Genomic DNA, 21,197 nt, shown 5'->3' with positions numbered 1-21,197 from the left:
TTATACTTGGGTAGGAGTTTAGGAAATCGATACAAGCTTGGAATTCTCTGCTTATAGCATCCTTATCCTTTACGCTAATATTATCAATATTATTTTCGAATACAAAATGTATAGTCTATGAGTATGTGGCCTCGGCACGAGACCGTATAAAGTTGAACTAAACATACCAATTAAGTAGCCCGGAAGTGTACCTCTTCTGCCAGCACGACTGTCTCAACCCCTACTGGCGCCGATTCATCAACCGCCTCCGGTAAAGCATCTAAGTCAATTTCGTCACCTAGCAGCGTCTTCATCACAATCATTGCACCTATCTTTGAAATCACTGCATTTGACTCCTTACAATTCTCGGATGCCACACCTACAAAATATTAGTTATGACTAACGGTGTAATGAGCGGGAGAGTCCTTACATCCTGGACAACCGCCGGTGCACTGACACGCTTCGATTCTCCCCACCGCCATTTTTAATAGTTTCTCGACAAACTCAAATGCCTTCCCGGTAATCCCTGAACCTGTAGAACCACAACCCTTGGCATCGTAAAACGTCAACCGCCCTGGCCTCTTTCTCGTCGTTTCTCGTTTTGCAAATTCCTTTTGCGGAGCTTTACACTCCGTTCTAACATCGCCGGCCGAACCAATCACAAAAGTGGGGAGCAATGCCAGAATGGAGTGCTCTGCTGCATGTATGCTAGCCGCGATATTATAATTTTTCACTCGTAGGATCTCGAACGCGAGCTGTGGCACGTCCAGCCACATGCCTTTTGACAAAATTTCGAGTGGAGGGGTTTCAACATCAACTGCGTCGAACTTTCTTCCCTTCCTATCGACTTTGAAATATCCAAATACCACACTTGTGATTTTTACATCACCAAAGTATGCTTTGCAAGTCGATCCTGGAATTTTTCGGGTTGCTTCGGTTTCAACGGGGTCGACGTCTGTAAAGTCTCGTTGTTGGGTGATCCAATCTACCTTCACTAACTCCACTTTTGCGATTTTTCTATCAACATTGAATTCGCGAACAAGGTATTTAAGTCCTTGATGTAAAAATATAGCACCTTCGTAGATTGTAAATGGTGCTCTTGAAGGCTCCACGGTTTCCAATACCACGTTTCGATTCTGGGTTACATCCACAACAGCAAAGTGGTCATCCTCGGTGTCTCGGATTGAAACATGCTGGGAGGGATAAGGCCTGAATCTGTCATGACAGTGGTAAAAGCCTCGGTTATCTTTAACCAGCCGTTCATCAGCTAGCGCCTTGAGGCTGGTGCCGAAATACTTTGCATCTTGTTCTGGATTTATAGGCATCTCGAATGCTGCACATTGGACATGACCTTCGAGGATTAGAATATTTTCGAGATCTATATGGAGACTGGGATTTGGTGCCGTTTTGATGAGGTCAGGGTTGGACATATAGTGCTGATCAAGTGCGAATCTATCCCCAATAAGAACGGAGAGGGAATCTTGTTTTCGCCTGCCGGCACGACCACTTTGCTGGCGGAGATTGGATATCGAATATGGAAAACCGACCATTAGAACCGCGTCTATTTATTCTTTCCTTTAACATGGCTTTCGAGTCAGGAGAGAGAAGATATACGTACCAAGTGTCCCAACATCAATACCTAATTCCAAAGCCGTAGTAGCCACAACCCCCAATAAATGGCCGTTGAACATCTCGTTTTCGATATTCCTTCGATCTTGCGCTGAATATCCACCCCGATAACTCATCACACGACCCGAAAGCTGTGGTAATCCCCGATCGATAAGAACTTGCTTGATTGCCGAAACTGTTAATTCGCAAACTCTTCGAACTCGGCAAAATGCTATCGTCCGGACCCCCCGGACTATCAGCTCGACGAATAGCTTTGCTGCTTCTTGAACGGGGTCCACGCGGCCCGCTTGGAGATCCGTAGGGTCTTTGTAGGGACAGTTCCAACAAAGAAAAGTCTTTTCGCCGGTGGGCGAGCCGTCGATTGACGTGAGTTTTACGGAGGAAATACCGAGAAGGTCTTTCATATGCTATGAATGAAGGTCAGGCGAGAACTTTCTAGGTTTATCGTATGGTTTACCTTTTCCGGGTTCTCAACAGTAGCAGAACAAGCTATAAAAATAACGCTATTGTTCCCAACTGCTGAGCATATCCTCCTTAACCGCCTCAGTACGAGTGAAACATGGCTTCCGAACAGTCCATTGTAAACGTGGAGTTCTATAAACCTTGTTAGATAGAACCATGGTACCCGGAGACGATTAGCCTACCATCGATAACCACAAACTTTAGATTCCGTAAGAAACTCCTCCATTGCTCCTCGTTTGGCAAAATGTTAAGGTGAAGCATATCTACAAAAAAATTAGGAATTAATCTTGCATAAAAGCGCATACGAAGAAATATGACATCGATTGCGTACCGGGATTGGTAAACACTACCCGTGCCTCTTCTCTGATTCTCCTCCTCTGATCTTTCGGTGTATCCCCGTCATAGGTGTCCACTAAAACATCGCCCACTTCATCTTTCATGAATTCTAACATTTTTGCTAACGATGCCTTTTGATCTTGGGCGAGTGCCTTTGTGGGAAATATGAGTAGTGCTCGGCAATCTGGGTCGTCCTGAAGTCGATGAAGAAAAGGTATCTGGTATATTATGGATTTACCAGATGATGTCGATGTAGATACCACGACGTTTTCACCGTGGAAGATGTCATTTAGAGCAGTAGCTTGGTGGGAATAAAGACGAGTGATGTTTTTGATGTTATAGAGTGCATCGACGAGAATTTGAGAGAGTGGGAAGTCGAGGTTCCCAAAACGGGGATCCTGGGCGGGAAAAATTAAATGACCATTCGGTACTATTTGAGTTTTATAAAATTCAGACCTCGTGGTTATTTCTTCGATTATTTCGGGAACGGATGGGCGGTCTTTAGGAGTATCCGTTGGTGGATTACTCGAGGACTGGGGCGGGCTCCTATTCTCTTCGTGGCTATTCGAGGGGACATGAACTCGTTGCCGGAGTTTTATTTGTTCCACAGGGTCTAAAGATTTCTCAGAACAGTCTTTTATAAACTTATCAACCGCAAGTTCGAATCTGGAAGTTCGTTTTGCTATAACTCTTAGCACCTCTGTTTGTGGGGGCTCTGTTAGTTTGGCTCGATCGCCCCCCTTCCGCCGCCCTTGTTGGTTTGATTTAGCTTTTGGGTTCTGTCTGAAGTCGCCATCTGTATATTCGAACAGCAAGACCTTTTTGCCCTTTTCCTCGGGCGGTAAATATATATCTCGCTCTTTATTATTAACCTCTTTGTTCCCCTCAAATACCTGTAGCTGTAGTGCTTCTTCGTCCACATACTCAAAGTTTACCGCGTCTGGGACCAAGAATTTTATTTGGGCAATATCGTCGATGGACAAAGGGCGCTTTATATGGTCTTCTACTGCGGATTTCAGATTTTCAAAGGTTGTAGCGAGGTGTTTTCGAGTACAGCAGAAAGTGTAGACGAGATTTAGAGCTTTATGGGTTGCAGATAGCTTTTGGAAATGCGGTGGCCATGAGAGTGGGTCCGGGCTGGCCGGATTGGAGGATCCTTTGTCCTGCAGTTATGCCGAGCGCGAGATACCGACAGGTATTTAGCATATTATAAGCCGGACAAGTAGAATAGAAGTCTTACTTTATTAATAGGTGCATTTTTCACAATCTGCCGCTTGCGCTTCTTGGTTATAGGAGTTTCCGTTGCTGTTGACATGTCTTTGATAAGGTGGCTCGCCACGCTGCCGTCGCACGTCGTTGGTTATTGGCGAAGAACGGTTGATGCCGTAATTTATGGAAGCCACGTGCTCACGTGATGGCGGGACAAATTTGACAACACACAGCTGTCTGGAATACAACAGCTTGGCAGCCTATCTAAGGGACCGTTTGGACGGCTCCAAAGTCGGAACTACCCATGAAATAATGTCTACACGGAGACAGTGTTCCAATCAGGCTTACTATGTGAATATAAAGTTGCTGTGGGTGAATCAGGTACGAAGGGTTTCATGATCCTTCTAATCCTCGCGTTCCGTTAGGACATTGAACTTTGATTGCAATAAACTTTAGGTCTCGACTCTTGCTAGAGAACCTAGACTCTTGTAGACTCTTAGAACTGTTCCCATGGGCGAGTTAAAGTTTTACCGAGGAGTCTCTGCAAATACAATGTGGCTGTTATGAATGTTATGAATGTGAACCGGCGGGCAAAAGCAACGTTCGAAGTATCATCTATCGAGCGAAGCTTCGCGACTTTAGTCCGGTTCCGGCGAACTTTGGCATCATAAACTTCGATATTGGACAGATATGAAAAATTTTCAAGTTCTGATAGAACTGAAGTAAGCATCATTGATATTTCACCTTTTTGGCGAGTACACTGGGGGCGATCTCGCATTCCATTATATTCAGGAGGCCATCCAGATCGGAAACTCTGTTTCCGCCCATTGTTTTCGCCCTCTTTACATCTTCATCACCTATTACCCCATCATATCGAACTAATCTTTATTCTCATGATCATGCCCATACTACTGCACAGTATCCACTAAGCATACGACCGACATTCGTTTCTTTTGTTTTGTGATCCTACTTCTCTTCTTTGTAAATATTACTCCATAACCTCTCAACAAGATCAGCAACAAGTTGACAGCCATGACTTTGTCGCACGGCCTCAAGATGCTGGTTGTGTTCGGCTTATTTTTCATCCAAATGGCTACGGCAGCTATAGCTCCGCCGCAAGCGTGGAGAAAGAAGAATGTCGTATACAAGACGATAATATCACTCAGCACCATCACCGAAACCATGACACTGGCCGGCGAATATATGGCAGAGCAACAATTATCAACTTGCCCTGTTTCTGAGCCTTCGCGAGTGAACAATGATATCGACCCTCCAATCACATACTCTGCCTGTGAAAATTGTCCGGTAGCTACGGTGTCCTACTCCGACCAGCGGATCACTAGCATCGGTGACGTTCGGGATAATGGAACACATACCTATGTTCCATACTACTTTGCAGGGTTCCATGAATGGGTCTTTGCATATACGAAGACTGTAACACTATATATGTCACTTAGTGCTGTCAATGGGCAGCCTGCAACCGTAACAGGGACGGAATCTCAGGTTGGTACATCATTTACCTATTCCCTCTCCATCACCGATAGCATTGTCAGCATTTCCCCATCTTCCACAGTTTATGAAAGTACTTCACGTATCAGCAGGACCGGACCGGTAATAATTAACTCCGGGTCAAGTGATGAATCCACGCTCGCATACGTTTCGACCGCACCGACAGTATTGACTTTTACAAAAACCGATTATCGCAATTCGACTGCTTTTTCCAGACAGACCGCCACGTTGCCTGTTGTTCTTACGAGTACCGCGAGTTCGAGTTCTTCTAGTATTGTAACTGCAAGTGCTGCTGATGCTACTGACTTTTCTTTTAGTTCTACTGCTTTGAATGTTGATCCGCAAACTGGAACTATTACGCTCAAGTTCCCGCCTGCTTTGTTTCCTTGGAATTTTTCTCCTCCTGCTACCCCTTCTTCAACATCTACAACTTCCACAACAAAAAAGAATATATCAAAAACAAAAACAAAAACCAGTAGTCTGGCATCTAGTACTTCAACAGAGCCTAGCTACTTCGATTTGTATGCCGATGCCAGCGAAGAGAATAATAGAGAGAACACGTATCCGATTGCCAAGTCAAATAATTCGGCGTCGAATGAGTTGCAACTTTTTCAGGACAGGCCAAAATATGTGAAGCCTTTAAGCGTTTACCTAAATTCCAAAGGCGAGCTTATTGAAAGGGCTACAGGTGGGATAGTGTATCTCATCTCTACTTCTGATCTTTCAAGCTCATCCAGCAAACGACGAAGAAAACGACAAGATTCGGCAGACCAAGCATGGAGTATGCAGTTCAGCTTGAATCCGCCGTCCGGCGCTCTTAGATACGGCTTCAATATTGGTTCTACAGGGACCCTCGTTTTTAGTGGATCTGGGATTAGTTTACAGTTTGCGTACTGTACTTCATCAGCTACCAATTCGCTACGGGAAGATATTGTTTATGGACTATCCAATCCATCGAGATATAGCAACTGTGTTACTATTAGCTTGTTGGCTATTGATAGTGCTACGGCATCGACATCGGCTAGCAGGGGAACGACTAGCTCTGGAAGGGGGGCATCTAGAACCTCTGTTAGAGGGGCTACTTCCTCTACAGCTAGCGCTGCTCGTGCAGCTACAACCTCACAAGCTGCAGCTACTTCCGCAAGAATGGCGTCCACTTCAACAACCTCTCGAGCTCAGCAAAATAGTCAAGGCCAGAACAACCAGGGGAATCAGAATACAAGTCGAAGCCAAAGTAACGGCCGCACTACAGTGGTATCTAGCCGGGCTACTAATTCTGCGAGCCTCCCTTTTCTGGGAACTAGTTCTACCTCTAGAGATAGTCGAGTAGTAGCCACGTTTAGTACTGGTTCTCAGCAAACCGTCATTGTGACTATGGATGACTCGGACTTCAGTAATATCTTTACTGCTACTCAGACTCCAAATCATGATGTAACTTCCTCTAGACCCAGTCAGATGTCCCAGGATGCTCAGGCCAGTCCCAGCCAAACCCCAGCAAGTGGACAAGAAAACTCTCTAGGTACTTCGGAAACTAGAGTCTCAGCATCCGAAAGGGCACCAGATCAAAGTACTCCACAACAATCACCTGCCCAGTCTCAGAACCAGCCCCCGTCTTCAGCAGAGACATTCCCTGTCCAGAACCCTTCAGATGGGAATGTTGGGATTCCTAGTCTGACTTCGGCCGGCCAGACGGCTGATGGTGCTACTCAATCACCAGACGCTGGAAAACAGCCACAAACACAACAACCACAATCTCCGGATAGCTCCAGCGCCTTCCAAGGGGACCAAAGCGGGACTCCAGTTGCTACCCCGACATCCGCTCAACCGTCGGATGGGGCAACGGGGCCGATTGATACCCCACAAAATCCCGAGAGCGGAGTCGCTTCCGCTGGCCCAGCGGTTTCTAATGTCGCCGGGGAGTCTTCTCCCACATCGGGCTCACCAGTATCCAGATCTGAAGGCGGAGGGGTGACTCAGCCAACAGGCCAACCAACAGATCAGACTACCTGGAGGCCAGTAACAATCACTACGATAGGAGCTGATGGGTCTTCAACGACGTTTGTAGTAGCACCTACCCAAGGCCCATCAGGACCCGGAACGATCCCGATTACAGACGCAAATGGATCTTCAGCCACCCTTGTCGTGGCTCCAGACCAACCACAAACGATCACTACTACGAATGCGGATGGTTCATCTACGATTATAGTGATCACACCGACAGCAAGGCCAACAGTCGCGGGGCCTCAGACTTTTACCACTACGAATGCAGACGGTTATTCAACTACTATAGTTATTACACCTACCGAAGAAACTAGTCCTCCCCAGCAGCCACAAACGATTACGACAACAGGGACCGATGGTTCTTCAACGACTTTAGTGGTAACCCAAAACCAAGAGGCTAGTAGCAATACTGCTCTGAGCTTTCCTATAGTCGTGACAAATATATTCACAACTACGGGTTCTAATGGCGTCGAGGGAATTACCACAATAGCCTCGACGTCGTCTATTAATACTGTTTCTTCGAACAACAGCGATGTAACTTCTAGTCAGACTACGGACATTTCACTTTCCGATTCTTCTTTTATCTCATCAGCGAGTGCGGCGGCTACGAAGACGAGAACTAGAACAAAGACTCGTGTAACCTCGACTGACAATGCCCCAAACCAAAATACCAAGATTAATACGAAAACTAAGTCTACAAGGTCCAAAACTAAGATTCCAAAGACAACATCAATTGAAAATGAGAACTCTGGGTCAGACTCTAAGACTAAAACAAAGACGAAGACTAAAACAAAGACAAAAGCGACCTCGGAGGTGACTTTAGAACCTGAGTCAACTTCAAAGACTAAGGCCACTAAGACCAAAACTCCGAAGACAACTGCAACTAATGATTTGGAATCTGGGACAACCTCAAAAACAAAGACAAGTAAAACGAAGTCAGCAAAGACCACAGCGAGTGGAGAAACTACGTCAGCAAAGGTTAAAACTACAAAGACAAAATCAACAAAATCATCCGCGGCATCTCCGATAGTTGGTATTCCCACCGGTGGCCCCACGGCCGATGAGACTACGTCTACCAAAGTGAAATCTACAAAAACCAAGTCAACAAAGACAAAGCTACTAGAAACTTCCGAAGTTTCTTTGTCAACGGATACTTTTGGTACTGTAGAAGAAACTAGCTCAACAAAGATCAAGTCTACCAAGTCGAAAACCACAAAGGCAACAGCAGCTGCGAGTGTCACCTCAATTGGGGAATTGCCAACAAATGTGGTATCGACGAATACTCAGTCTACTGAGACTGAAGTAGTGACAAGTTCTTCACCTGCAAGTATCTCGGAAACGTCAGTTGAGGAAGCAATCACGACTACATTGACTACAACCGGATCCAATGGAGTAGAGGGGGCAACTACCTTCACCATCGTGCTGACTTCCTCAGAACGCTCTCCTTCTTCGTCAAATTCTGAACAGGCTTCTACGGATGGAGAAGATGAGAAGACTACTACAGATAGCCCTGAATCCACTCGGGGAATTCCAACAATATCGGTTACCTCTGGATCTATCATAGATCTCACTACTGACCAAGACGCGCAACCATCAACTGTTACGACATCAAGCGTCAATTCACCTGGATCACCTATCATTGGTATTCCGGATATGTCTTCTACTGAACCATCCCAGAGTTTCTTAACAACGTTTACAACTGGTGAAAATGGGCGCACTACCCCTGTGGAGGTAACGGAAACCGAAGTTCCAGCCACCACTCATGAGGAGTTTACCACAACTTCGCTTTCGATTGGTGAAGATGGTCAAACTACCATGATTGAACTGACAGTAACAAGAGATGATACATCGTCGCCGGTAGTAAATACCGGCGACGACAGCCTTACAACTCTTCTTGAAAGCCCAAGTCAAGCTGTTACAACTGGAGAGGACGAATATACAACTTCTCTTGATAGCCTAAGCCAGGAGTTCCCGACTGGGGAGGATGGCACAACCACACCGGTTGAAATATCATATATGCCGACACTAGATGAAGGATCTAGTGTGGCTGAGTCCACTTCCTTCAGCACCAGTAGTCCTATTATAGGGCTTCCGAACTTCTCCAGTTCTACTGAGCTTGTATATACAAGTGTTTCTACCGGAGACGATGGATCTGAAATGACCGTGGAAATAACTACAACACAGGATATAAGCTTCACAACAGGGGAGGATGGATTACCAACTCCGCGTCCGTCAGAGGGACTCTCTTCTGATGAATCCCCGACGACAACGACAATTGAGAACCGCTCCCCCATCACTGGTATCGTGGAAGCTTCCACTTCGAAAGTTGTATCCATAGATGATTCGACGGAGCCAAGTAATGCACCCGAAAATTCCTTAGAGGCAACTTCGTCCCCAGGTATAGTCCTGACCACGACCAACGACGCCGGCTCTCCCGTCGTCAACTTACCCGATCCCACGGCATCAGAAACAGAATTTACGACATATGCAACGGGAGACGACGGAAGTCAAAGTTTAATTGAAGCGACTACTGCAAAAACTTCCGAATCTGATGCTACCGCGATCTACACAACGGCAACCGAAGGATTTGAAACCCGAACTGAGATGACGACCACTCATGAGTTTACTGTCATTACTAGTTATTCCACTGGCGACGATAGCAATCAGACTCCCGTCGAGATAACAACCTTGATAGAGCCAGATTTGACATATTCAACTGGTAGTGATGGTTCCATCACCATTGAACCAATTACAAGTGGTAGAACTGCGATTGTTAGTTACAGTACAGGTGAGGATGGCATTACAACACCAATTGAGGTTTCTCGAACTTTTGAATCGAGCATTCTATACACCACCGCTGAGGATAGGCAATCTACACCTGTGCCAATCACATCGTCGTTAGAATCCACTTTCATCGTTACGACAAATGACAACGGATTGGAAACAACAATTGGAATCACAAGCCAGCAGTCTCTCGATTTTGCGACCGAGTCAGATGAACAAACAAGATCTATTAATATAGTTACTACACTGCAACCCTCTGTTATCACGACTACTGGGGCGGATGGTTCAGAGACTACAATTTCTATATCTTCTTCCCAGATTCCCGAGTCCTTTACGACTACAAGCGATAATGGCTCTGAGACAGCAATTGAAACTCTAGCGTCGGACTCCATGGCCTATACCACAGGTGATTATGGACAGCTCACGACAGTGGAAACACCTTCAACCATACAGCCAAGCCTCATCACTGTTACAGATGCGGAGGGGTCTGAGACGATAATCGAGATTACACCTACTGCTTTTGATAGCTCAAGTATTGATGGAGAAACTAAGGTTTTCGAGTCAAGTTCATCAGCCGAGCCTATATTTATCATTACAACGGGCGATGATGGTTCCGAAACCGCAGTTCAAGTGACCTCTTCAAGAGTGCCATCGAGTTTCGTGACTACTACAGACGCAGATGGAGCTGAGACATCAATTGAGATTACACCAACAGCTCCTGAAATCTCGACTATCGATTGGGAAACTAACATCGTGGAGCCAAGCTCATCAGTCGAGCCCCATATTATTACTACAGCGAATGAAAATGGGTTTGAGAGCACAGTCATAATTAGTCGTTCGGATATGCCTTCGAGCTTTACGACTGACCAGAGCGGTGGAACGATACTCATTCCGACAGGACCAACAACACCCGCAGATTCGATTCTTACCTCTAGGTCAGATGGCAATACTATTCCAGTCGAACCTAGTGCAACTCCTGAGACGTTAGAGTTCACGACCGGTGATGACGGCATCACGACCCCTATCCAAACCCATTCAAGTAATGAGGCTATATCCACAGAGAATAGTCAATCGGTGGAAACTTCTCAAACAGTTTTTACGAGTTATGCTACCGACGAGAATGGAAACACTACGCCGGTTGAAATATCTAAGATTCCGGAAGCTACATCTGAAGGAGTCTCGACTATGTATACAACCGGTGAAGACGGATTCACAACACCTATTTGGGTTACCAAGGTTCCTAGTACCGCATCCGCTAGCACAGAATCCACTATCTATACGACAGATGAGGATGGGGCGACTACTCCCGTGGACCAAAGCCTTTCGAACTCATTGCCAAATGATGTAACAGGTACCGACGGACTCACGACGCCGGCTGATGTTACCAAGATCCTAGAGATTACATCCTCTGAGATTTCATCTGGTGCTATCACGACAGAAGAAGATGGGAAGACCACTCTTGTGGATTCACCTACATCTGGTTCATCCCAAGGACATAAAAGTGGTGAAAGTGGATCTACAGCACCTGTTGAGGCTACATCCATTGAAGCTACTTCAGCACCGGAGGCAACAACACCCGGTATGTACACGAGCTTTATAACAGGAGATGATGGCTTCACCACACCACTTGATGTCACCAAGCTACCGGAGATATCTTCTTCTGAATCCACATTTACTACGTTTACGATTGGGGATGATGGCTATACTACACCCGTTGAAATGACTACACATCCAGAGGGAACTTTAACCGAGAAGATTACAACAGATGAAGGTGGTTTTACATCGCCTGTCGATATCACTACACCACCAAGCGCTACCTCTTCTGAATTAGTATCTACTACATTTAAAATTGGAGATGATGGCAGTACTACTCCCATAGAAGTCATCCATACCCCAGATGAAATATATTCCGAGATAGATGCAAGCTTCACAACTAGCGAAGACGGTTTTACGACGCCTATCGAAACTATTTCGCGACCAGAGGAAACATCATCTGATGGGTATACAAGCTTCATAACAGGTGATGATGGATTTACTACGCCCGTAGATGTCACTAAGGTGCCAGATATCACGTCTGGATCTGCACCTGCTACATTCACGACTGGGGATGGTAACACCACTCCTACAAATGTGACTGATAGGCCAGAGGAAATACCATCTAAAGGTATAGACATTGACGATACAACTGATGAACCCGAATCTACGACTCCTATTGAGCTTACTGAAGTTCCGGAGGTAACATCGTCCTCGCTCATATCTACCGTCCAAGCGACGGGAAGTGACGGGAATACGATATCTACTGGGGTAACCAACCTCCCGGAAGACACCAGTTCGGCTACAGACAGCTACGCCAGTTATAGCACAGAAGCCGACAGCAGTAGCGTACCAATTGTCGTTGCTACCTCAGAGACAATCCTAAGCACTGAGATGTACACAAGCTATACGGCTGGTGATGATGGCATTAGCACTCCTGTGGAATACACAAAGTTCCCAATTTTTACTTCTACAACAGGCCTAGATGGTTTTACTACCTCGATAGAGGAAACTAGGCCTGTTGGAACTAACTCCAACACCAATAGCTTGGCGACTATTACAGGAGATGGCGGCACCATCTCGGTAGTTACAATGTCTCCTCCCGAATCAATGGGCCAATACACGACCGGAGACGATGGTGTCACCACGCCCACTAGCCAAAAAACAGAGCAGCTACAGACTTCTGTAACAGCGAATGATAATGGATTACCTACACCTCTTGAAACTTCTCAATCACCCCAAACGACGGATGGGGAAACAGTGGGTGGGAGACCCGGTATCGACATCCCATCGCCTACAAATTCTGAAAATACTGCAGGCACCTTCATCACTGGAGTAGATGGTGAGACTATAGCTTCTACTATAAGCCATGACAATGAAGGTACATCCGCAACTAGCTATCCCACTACCGGGGATGATGGAGTTCCGACGCCCGTGGAAATTTCCTCTAACACCGACTTGACCACAGGCGATAATGGGCTCACCACTTCAATTATAGCCACCTCCACTGGAGATGATAGCTTGGTTACATCTATCGAGACCATCGCCTCTTCTACCCAAAAAGAGTCTGGTACAAGTGCTACAATGAGGGAAGATGGCCTTACTACTCCCGGAGACGGCGAAATTTCAGCGACAGTAGAGTCTAAATTTACTACTGGTAATAGCGGGGAGGTTACTACTATCCTGTCTTCGCCGGCTGAGATTAGCTTTACAACTGGGGATGATAGTTTTACAACTCCAATCCTCCAAACTAGCGTCGTTTCACCAACTGCTACAGCGGACGAGACCGATCTCACTACGGTAGCCGAATCCCTAAGCTTGACCACTGATGCTAGCTTTACGACTGGGGAAGATGGCAGGACGACTGGGTTTGACGCTTCCACGATGATTGCAACAGGAGAGGATGGATTTACAACGCCCACGCCCCAAACCAATATCTTCTCGCCGTCAGTGACGGTGGGTGCCTCCAATATTATTTCTACTACTGGCGATAATGATATGAGCTCTTCTTCGGATAGCTTCACAGAAAGCTCTTTAGTCACTTCAGATCCATCTGTAACAACAGGTGATGATGGTTTCACGACACCAGTTCCCCAGACGAACATATTATCACCAACTGCGACAACAGGCGAAGATGGCATCATAATACCGAACACATCTTCGATTCCCGACATAACCACTACTAATGAAGTTGACTTCGACCTTAGTACTTCCTCAAAAGCTCTTCCAGTCACTTCAGGAGCAGCTTCCGAAACGGGAGATGGTGGGTTTACAATACCAGTTGATGACGGGACATCTGCCACACAAGCCACCCCGACACCAGCCGAGGATAGCACAACAACAAGTCCGCTTAAAACTCCCACTAAAGATGCATCTACTTCAGAAGTAACCTTTATGACTGGGGATGATGGACTTACAACTCCTACCAAAACACCGACGTCTAGTCCGCTTTCTTCTTCTGCGGACTTGTCAGAGCCTGGGCCGACTATTTTGCCCGTTAGCTCTACAACTTGGACTATAGTAGATGATGGCATTAGTACCCCTATTGAAACATTCGTCCAAACCATGGAGAGTACTGAACCAGGCACAAGTGAGACATTTTCGCTCGATACTTCCACAGATTTTAGTTATACGACGGGTGATGACGGCCTAGCGACTCCAGTCGTTCGAACCAATGTCGCGTCAATAAGTTTTACAACCAGTGGCGACGGATCCACCACTCCGGTGGTTGGAACCATGACTTCCTCAGGTATACAATATCCCATTACTGAAGAAAATGGCTCAGCTACCCTCTCAGAGGGAGTTTCAGTATCTGGATATTCCTCGATGACTGGTGACGGCGGGTTGGCTACACCGGTGGAAACAGTAGTTGAATCCTCAGCTAGTGGTTCCACTACCAGCAAAGATAACTTTACTATAACCACCCCCAACGAAGGATTTTCATCCGCTATTAACAGCGGTAGCGCCGCTAGTACGGATGATAGCACTCTGATTGGTATTTCAAGTGAAGCATCCGAAACGACTACTAGTTCCAGCCCAAGTACATCCAGCCAACTAGAACTTAATACCAGTACTGAAGTGACCGGGGGAGCTTCGCATAAAACAAGCATGGATGGAGCTTCTACGACTATTGGCCCAGATACTACGACTTCTGGTCCCGAGGATTTTACAACTGGTGAAGACGGCCTTGCTACACCAATACAAACTCGCCACGATCAGGTATCAGTAACAAGCGAGGGTGATGGATCTACAAATACTATTGAGCATGCAAACCGAACATCGATGAGTTACACCACTGATAGCGACGGATCATCCACTCCAGTTGCATCAGAACAGGTTGTGACTACCATGCCGGATGGGGTTACTACATCCGTCGAAAGAACTTATCTTAGTTTACAGAGTTCATTAAGTTTCTCCGAGACATCCTCCACCGCCGAATCATATTTGTCTGAGAATGTGCAGCCAATATTTACGAATAGTCAATATGATACTAAAACTTTAGCGGAATCGACGTCGACATACGAAATTGGAAGTTCTATTGTTGGAATCCCCACATCGGAAGATATTTCTAGCCTCAGCGATTCTAGAACTCCCGAATCTGGCCAGGCAACTACAACATCGATAGAAACTGCGTGGACCGAGAGTAGAAGCGACGCTACAAAAACATCGACTTCACAAGATAGCTCCACGTCCGCACCCGAAGGTTTCACAAGTACTCTAGATGGTGGAACAGTGATTACCACAGCCGAGACTCCAAATAGTGAGTTTAGCAAGACAGAAGAGCAGCAGACAGCTACAAGCTTTGATGAAGAGACTCAGACAGCTACTTCTACTACTTCGGAATCCAGTTCCCAGCGGTCTATTGATACTGGAAGTCCCATAATTGGAATACCGGATATTACTTCTTCGGCGAATTCCAAAGATCAGGGATCAAGCATAACTTCAGATGAGATTACCAGTACCTTAGATCAATCTACTGTAGCGTCTGAAACAGAACTTCTGAGTTCATCAGGGTCAACTATCGGTGGCCAGCCCTCACTAGAAACAACAAGTGACACCTCAGCAGTCGAGCCTACTTCCGTTGAAGATATCACTCTATCAGAGCCGACTAGTAGGCCAGATGAGACGCCGGTAACAGCGACCAGTTCGCGGGACCAGGGCACTTCGACACCAGCCGACCATACGACCAGTCAAACGGGTGTCGAAGCCACTATGACCACACCAGACAAATCAGCTTATGATACAGACACTCAAACAACTGTAGAACGGGACACCGATACCCTCTCTACGGTTTCGCTACCAATCGGTATGGTTAGCACATCTAGTATCTCTCAGACGAGAAGTGAGACAAGCGGTGATTCTCGTGCTTCAACGACAGCTAGTCAAGAAGAAGAAACTACATCCAAGACCACGTCCGAGCCGCAATCTACTGATGCGAGCAGCTTTGAATCGACCATTCTTGGGTCAGAATCATTTCCCAGCTTGAATCCGCCTACAAACATCGCCAGCATCCCATCTTCCACAGAGAGGCAGGATATCCCGGCTTCAACCACAGATGATTCAATGCCTGCACGAACTTCGTTGAGTGACTCTATAACACTATCTTCTGGCAATACCTCTACCAGTTCCGAGGACCTACAATCCACTTCAACCAGGAACCATTTGTCAGGAGAGACTACAGTCTCTATAACCTCAACCGAGGCATTGACTACTGAAACCAGCTCCTCGTCGACTCCGGGCGAAGACCGCGCTGTTGAGACCTCTACGACATCGGAAGATAATTATTATACTTCAGTCGGAGGTATGATTAGTGGTGCACCTACTGATAGCAATGATGCGGGCAGTACCTCCGCTACCAGCACGGAATTTACGACCCCGAGTGCACGAGAAAACATCCTAAGCACGACACATACAGCCTCAAGTGGGAGTGATGCAAGTTGGACTGCAGAAGGTACGGACTCAACAGAGATTTCGGGTATTTCTGTGCAAACAACCTCAGCATCCGAATCTAAAACTGTTATTGCTTCAGTTACATCCGATCGCTCAGGGTCTATAGAAACATCAACTCCTGAAGACTTATCAGAAAAATTCACCGTTACGTCCCTCAGCGAGGGACTGCCTACTATGTCGCTCGACGATGAGCATATGGTATCTACGTCCAGTATTGAAGCATCAGAGTCCACAACTGGTTCAGGAAGCTCCAAGTCAACCTCAGATGATCAGGATACCGAATTAACAACTAAATTCACCGAAACTGATGCTCCATCAAGCTCTACTGACTCGGAATCGGGAACGATACATGCGACTGGAACCTCAAGTACTGAATCTGAGATAATTGTCTCGTCTACTCAAGCTACAACCTCTACAGAATTTGACAAAAGTACTTCCGGAGGATCCTCGTCAAGTTCAATCGCAGAAATTTCTATAACTACCGGTAGTCCAATAGTTGATTTGCCAGATGTCACTTCAACCAGTGATCTCTTATCTACGGAATTATATAGCAAATCAAACAGCATTATTGGTCCGAACGCAAGTTCTGAGTCTATAACAGTCTCTGGCTCGTCTACAGAAACCGGTAGCGACACATCTGCCAGCTTTATTACAACAGATAGCGTTGAAAGCACAACTGCGGGTTCGGACTTCGAGACTACCCTTTCAACTTCTAGTATTGGCCCAGAACGCACAGCGACTGATGATACAACAAGTTCATATACTACTGGCAATCCCAACATTAACTTGCCTGCAATAACATCAACAAGTGAAAATATTAGTCCTGCTTCTGATGGTGAAGCTAGTAGCACCCGTAGTGGCGAAGGAGAATCCACATCACCACTTGCTCCTACTGGAGCTACGGATGCAAGCACCACAGAAGATATTTCATCGAGCGTGCCATCTGAAAGCACTGGTACAACGGGTGTTAATTTACCAGCAAGTTCCCTCGATGACAATGAGAGTGTGGTTAGCACGGCAACTGTATCTCAAAAAGAAAATACAACCCCCACCTTTGCCATTTCTAGTGAGAGTGATGGTGCGAGCTCGAACGACATTAGCTCCAAAGCCATGGCTGAAACAGTCGAGATTACTACGTCTTCACTTTCGGAGGAGACAACAACTTCGCAGTTTCCTAGTGCGGAGGAGACTCCGACTACAGATGTTACTAGTTCTTTCGGCGACAACCAAGGGATAATTAGTACAACTTCAACGGATACGTCGACTGAAACCGGCGATTCTCCGACTGCCAGCTCTGTTGAATCATCACAGAGTAGCGGCCTCGCTAGTCAAACGTTGGCGACTACCTCCTTTGACCTAGATTTCACAAGTTCGCTGAGTCAGAATTCGCTAGAGGCCACTACTACGCCCTCTCAATCTAGCTCGGTCGAGGCTTCGGAGGCTACCTCAGATACGGGAATAACAACGAGGTCTGAGAGTAGTTTCACTTCAGCGAGTGTTACATCTTCAACCACTTCTACTGAATCGGACCCAGGGACCGATTTCTCTCTTTCAGAGCATACGAAACCAGTCAGTGCTACGGATACCACGACAATAGACCAAACTTTTAGTTCAACAAGCTCAGATCTCTCGATCGCGAGCGATAGTACGACTAGTACAGAAACAGACAGCAAGGACATATTGACAACTGTTACAGCTCTACCTCTCAGCACTGATTCAGATCATGGAGGATCAACCGTATCTCAGCCACTAGAGAGTTCAATTTCTGCAGAAATAACGACTAGGGTAACTGAAACCGAAACGACAACTTCTGAGGATTTTACGTCATCAACAAGTCCATACACCCAACCTACAGGTGAAAACACTCAAAGTGATACTACTTCATCCAAGGAAGATGGAGATACGATATCAACTGTTAGTACCAAAGCAAACCTTGTGTCAAGTACTGCTAGATCTTCAATGGATGAGATCACGACTTCCAGTACTTTATTTTCAGGAGACGGGCCCTCAACCACCACTACAGAAGGGATACTCGATACACCGACAGACTCTTCTACTGAAAGCCTAAGTAGCTTTCAGACTAACCATGCCTCTAGCTCCGATAGCTCCGGCTTAACTTTGAAAACAGAGGTTGATTCTGCCTCCAGCAATGAGTTAACCGAAACAGAAAGGAGTGTGACACCGACGCCCGATGCGATGACTAGTTATAGTTCTATTCCCACATCGCAATCTTTCTCCGAACAAAGCTTTCCAGAGACAACAAGCGCGTCGACAGCTGAAGAAACGGCGGCCTCTTCCCCTGATACTATTTCAAATGATATTACAAGTACCTCCTCGTTTTCGGAAGGTGAAGTAACCATCACATCATCTGAAGGCAGCGAAACAACAGATCTTTTCTCTTCTTTGGGAACATCTACAAGTGCTGATCCTAGCTTCCAAACTGATGGTCACTTGGCATCAACTGCCAGCATGAAAAGTAGCACATCTGAAAATGAGCCATCTACTACTCCAGTAGCTGAAACCGCTTCGAGTACATCTTCCCCTTCCTCAACAGTGCTAGAGACCACAAAAATTTCAGAAACAACCACCGATTCAGAATCTACTGATGTGGGTTCCATTACGGAGACAATCTCAGAAGCTTCATCTTCTGGGACTCCGGGCAGCGCTCCAACAACCTTAGCCGATAGACCGACGGGTTTAACGGAATCTAATGATTCCATATCCACTTTAGACGATAATATCGGCATTGTATCCACCATTAGCCAGACAATATCTGCCACTGCAACTAGCGGCCTTGAGCTCACGGGCACTGACACAGATTTCACTTCAAAATCAACTTCAGAAATTTCAACCTCTAATAATTCGGATAGTTTTCCTATCAGCCCCACTGATATCCCTATAGGTTCAACGGAAACAAGTAGTTCTAGCTCAACGGTAGCTAACAACCCAAGTATAATTTCAACAAGTCAGAAGAGTTCCGAAGTGGTATCTGCAGCACCAACCGACTCTCTAATTTCTTCATCTGGTGCTTTAGAAAGTTCTACTAGCGATTTCACTACGACGGCATCTACGGACGAGCCAACCTCAACTCTGGACGACAATGTGGGTATGGTTTCAACTACAAGTTTAGGGGACAATACTTCCGTGGCGGAAGCATCTTCTACAGCTATTCCTCCCACAGAAGAACCAAAAACGCTTGGTTCGGCTCCGAGCCCGGAACAAACCCAAATAACATCAGTTGCAAATAGCACTACCGCTAAATCTTCAGAAATCACATCCTTAACTAGTATAGGTGACGACATAGGTGTAGTCTCTACAGCTTCATCCTCAAGCGATGCGGAAGCTACCACTGCCGCCGTTGGGGCCACAGCCAGCACTACAGTTACATCTTATTCTAGTGATACTGCGGACTCAGACTTTTGGAAAACTACAACAACTGCGAGCAGCACTACCATGGTTACCAATGGAACTACCCCTTCTCCTAATCAGCATATTCTTACAACAAGTAGTTTTATCTCCGATCCAACTACTTCGTTTAGCGATGCTACGAAGTCAGGATCAATGAGGAGTAGTACCAGCCGGTCAAACACAACAGCAATTTCCCTAGACGAACATCTCGTTTCTACTAGTACCGGCGGCATAGCATCACCGTCGTTCCTCAGCACTACCGCCGTGGCGTCAACAACACTCGCTTCAAGTACTATCTTGAGTACCTCAGAATTCCCATCTAGCACAATCGCTTCAACTACATCCGGATCCTCTACCATGTCCTCATTCTCGAGTACAATCACCTCAAGTTCTTCAAGTACCACGACCTCCTCGAACAGTAGTTCAACGTCCACTGAAAGTGCACAAGATAATGTCACTTTCCAAGTTAATTACTTTACAGCCTCGTAGTTAGAATCAAGCTGCGTTGTAAATTGTATACAACACTTCCCGGCTGAATAAACTACTGTCGGCGGTAACATGATAATGCTGTTGAGCGGCAGCACTTGAATGCATACCAACGGCACGATTAATAGTTTGGAAGGTTCCCATCAGTAGACATACTCTACAGAAGCACTTGATACGATCGTATCACGAGTACAAAACACCCTTTACCAACTCAAAACTCCGTTTTATACATTTATGGGCGTTATTTATGGCTTTTTTATCTGTTACTTGTGCTTGATTTTGACATGTTTGATTTCAGAAATTTGTATTACCTAATCTTTACTTAATTTTATGTTGAATTTCAAATGTCTTGATATTCTTTTTTCTCTTCCCTTTGATTTTTTTGAAAATTTTGTCATTTGTGTATTATAGATAAACTTTGCTTTGAGTGATACAACACTATATCATACTGTCGGTCAAAACTGAATGCGGGGCTCAATTTAGTTACTGGAATGTGATATGCTGTAAGTAGTTAGCCCAGTGGATGAGCATAAAAACCTACAGACCACACAAGGCCCAATGTGCCTGAACTTAGGAGGGTTTTGAGCTGAACACAACCGCACATCCTAATATATAATGGCTAGAAAGATTCAGGTGTGCGATTTTCTTCCACCCAAAGATTTTTTTGCGTGGGGCTGGGTACGAGACAAGGTTTTCTTGATGTTTCGTACCTTTCCGCAATTTTAATCTATGCCCCTATAGAATACATTCCGTAGCAGAAATACTTTATTTTTGGAAAACGACGGTAGAAATTGTGGTGTTGTCCGGTTTGCGAGACCAGATTCTTATAGACATTTAATTTTGAGAGTAAATTATAGAAAATATAAGAGTTGGTAATTTGAGAAACCGTAATTCTTGTAATATGCTTGGTT

The 21,197-nt window shown here is 45.8% G+C and overlaps 2 protein-coding genes across 2 annotated transcripts; one reads left to right on the top strand and one right to left on the bottom strand.

The window, feature by feature from the left end:
- Positions 1–170: 170 nt before the first annotated feature.
- On the bottom strand, positions 171–3,721 carry AOL_s00169g227 (uncharacterized protein; the record flags this gene model as incomplete). Its single annotated transcript, XM_011127584.1, has 7 exons — positions 171–358; positions 410–1,540; positions 1,598–2,015; positions 2,066–2,202; positions 2,253–2,333; positions 2,402–3,569; positions 3,647–3,721. 7 exons carry the CDS (start codon positions 3,719–3,721, stop codon positions 171–173), a joined length of 3,198 nt encoding a protein of 1,065 aa, XP_011125886.1.
- A 983-nt stretch (positions 3,722–4,704) lies between these two features.
- Positions 4,705–20,289, top strand: AOL_s00169g226 (uncharacterized protein; the record flags this gene model as incomplete). The annotated part of the gene is made up of 2 exons (XM_011127583.1): positions 4,705–19,498; positions 19,559–20,289. The coding sequence occupies 2 exons, from the start codon at positions 4,705–4,707 to the stop codon at positions 20,287–20,289; spliced, it is 15,525 nt and encodes a 5,174-aa protein (XP_011125885.1).
- Positions 20,290–21,197: the final 908 nt, after the last annotated feature.

Source organism: Orbilia oligospora, assembly GCF_000225545.1.
Source record: "Orbilia oligospora ATCC 24927 unplaced genomic scaffold scaffold00169, whole genome shotgun sequence".
In the NCBI taxonomy this organism is placed as follows: Eukaryota; Fungi; Ascomycota; class Orbiliomycetes; order Orbiliales; family Orbiliaceae; genus Orbilia; species Orbilia oligospora.
Note: the sequence above shows the minus strand (reverse complement) of the source record. Positions and strands in the feature narration are given on the sequence as shown.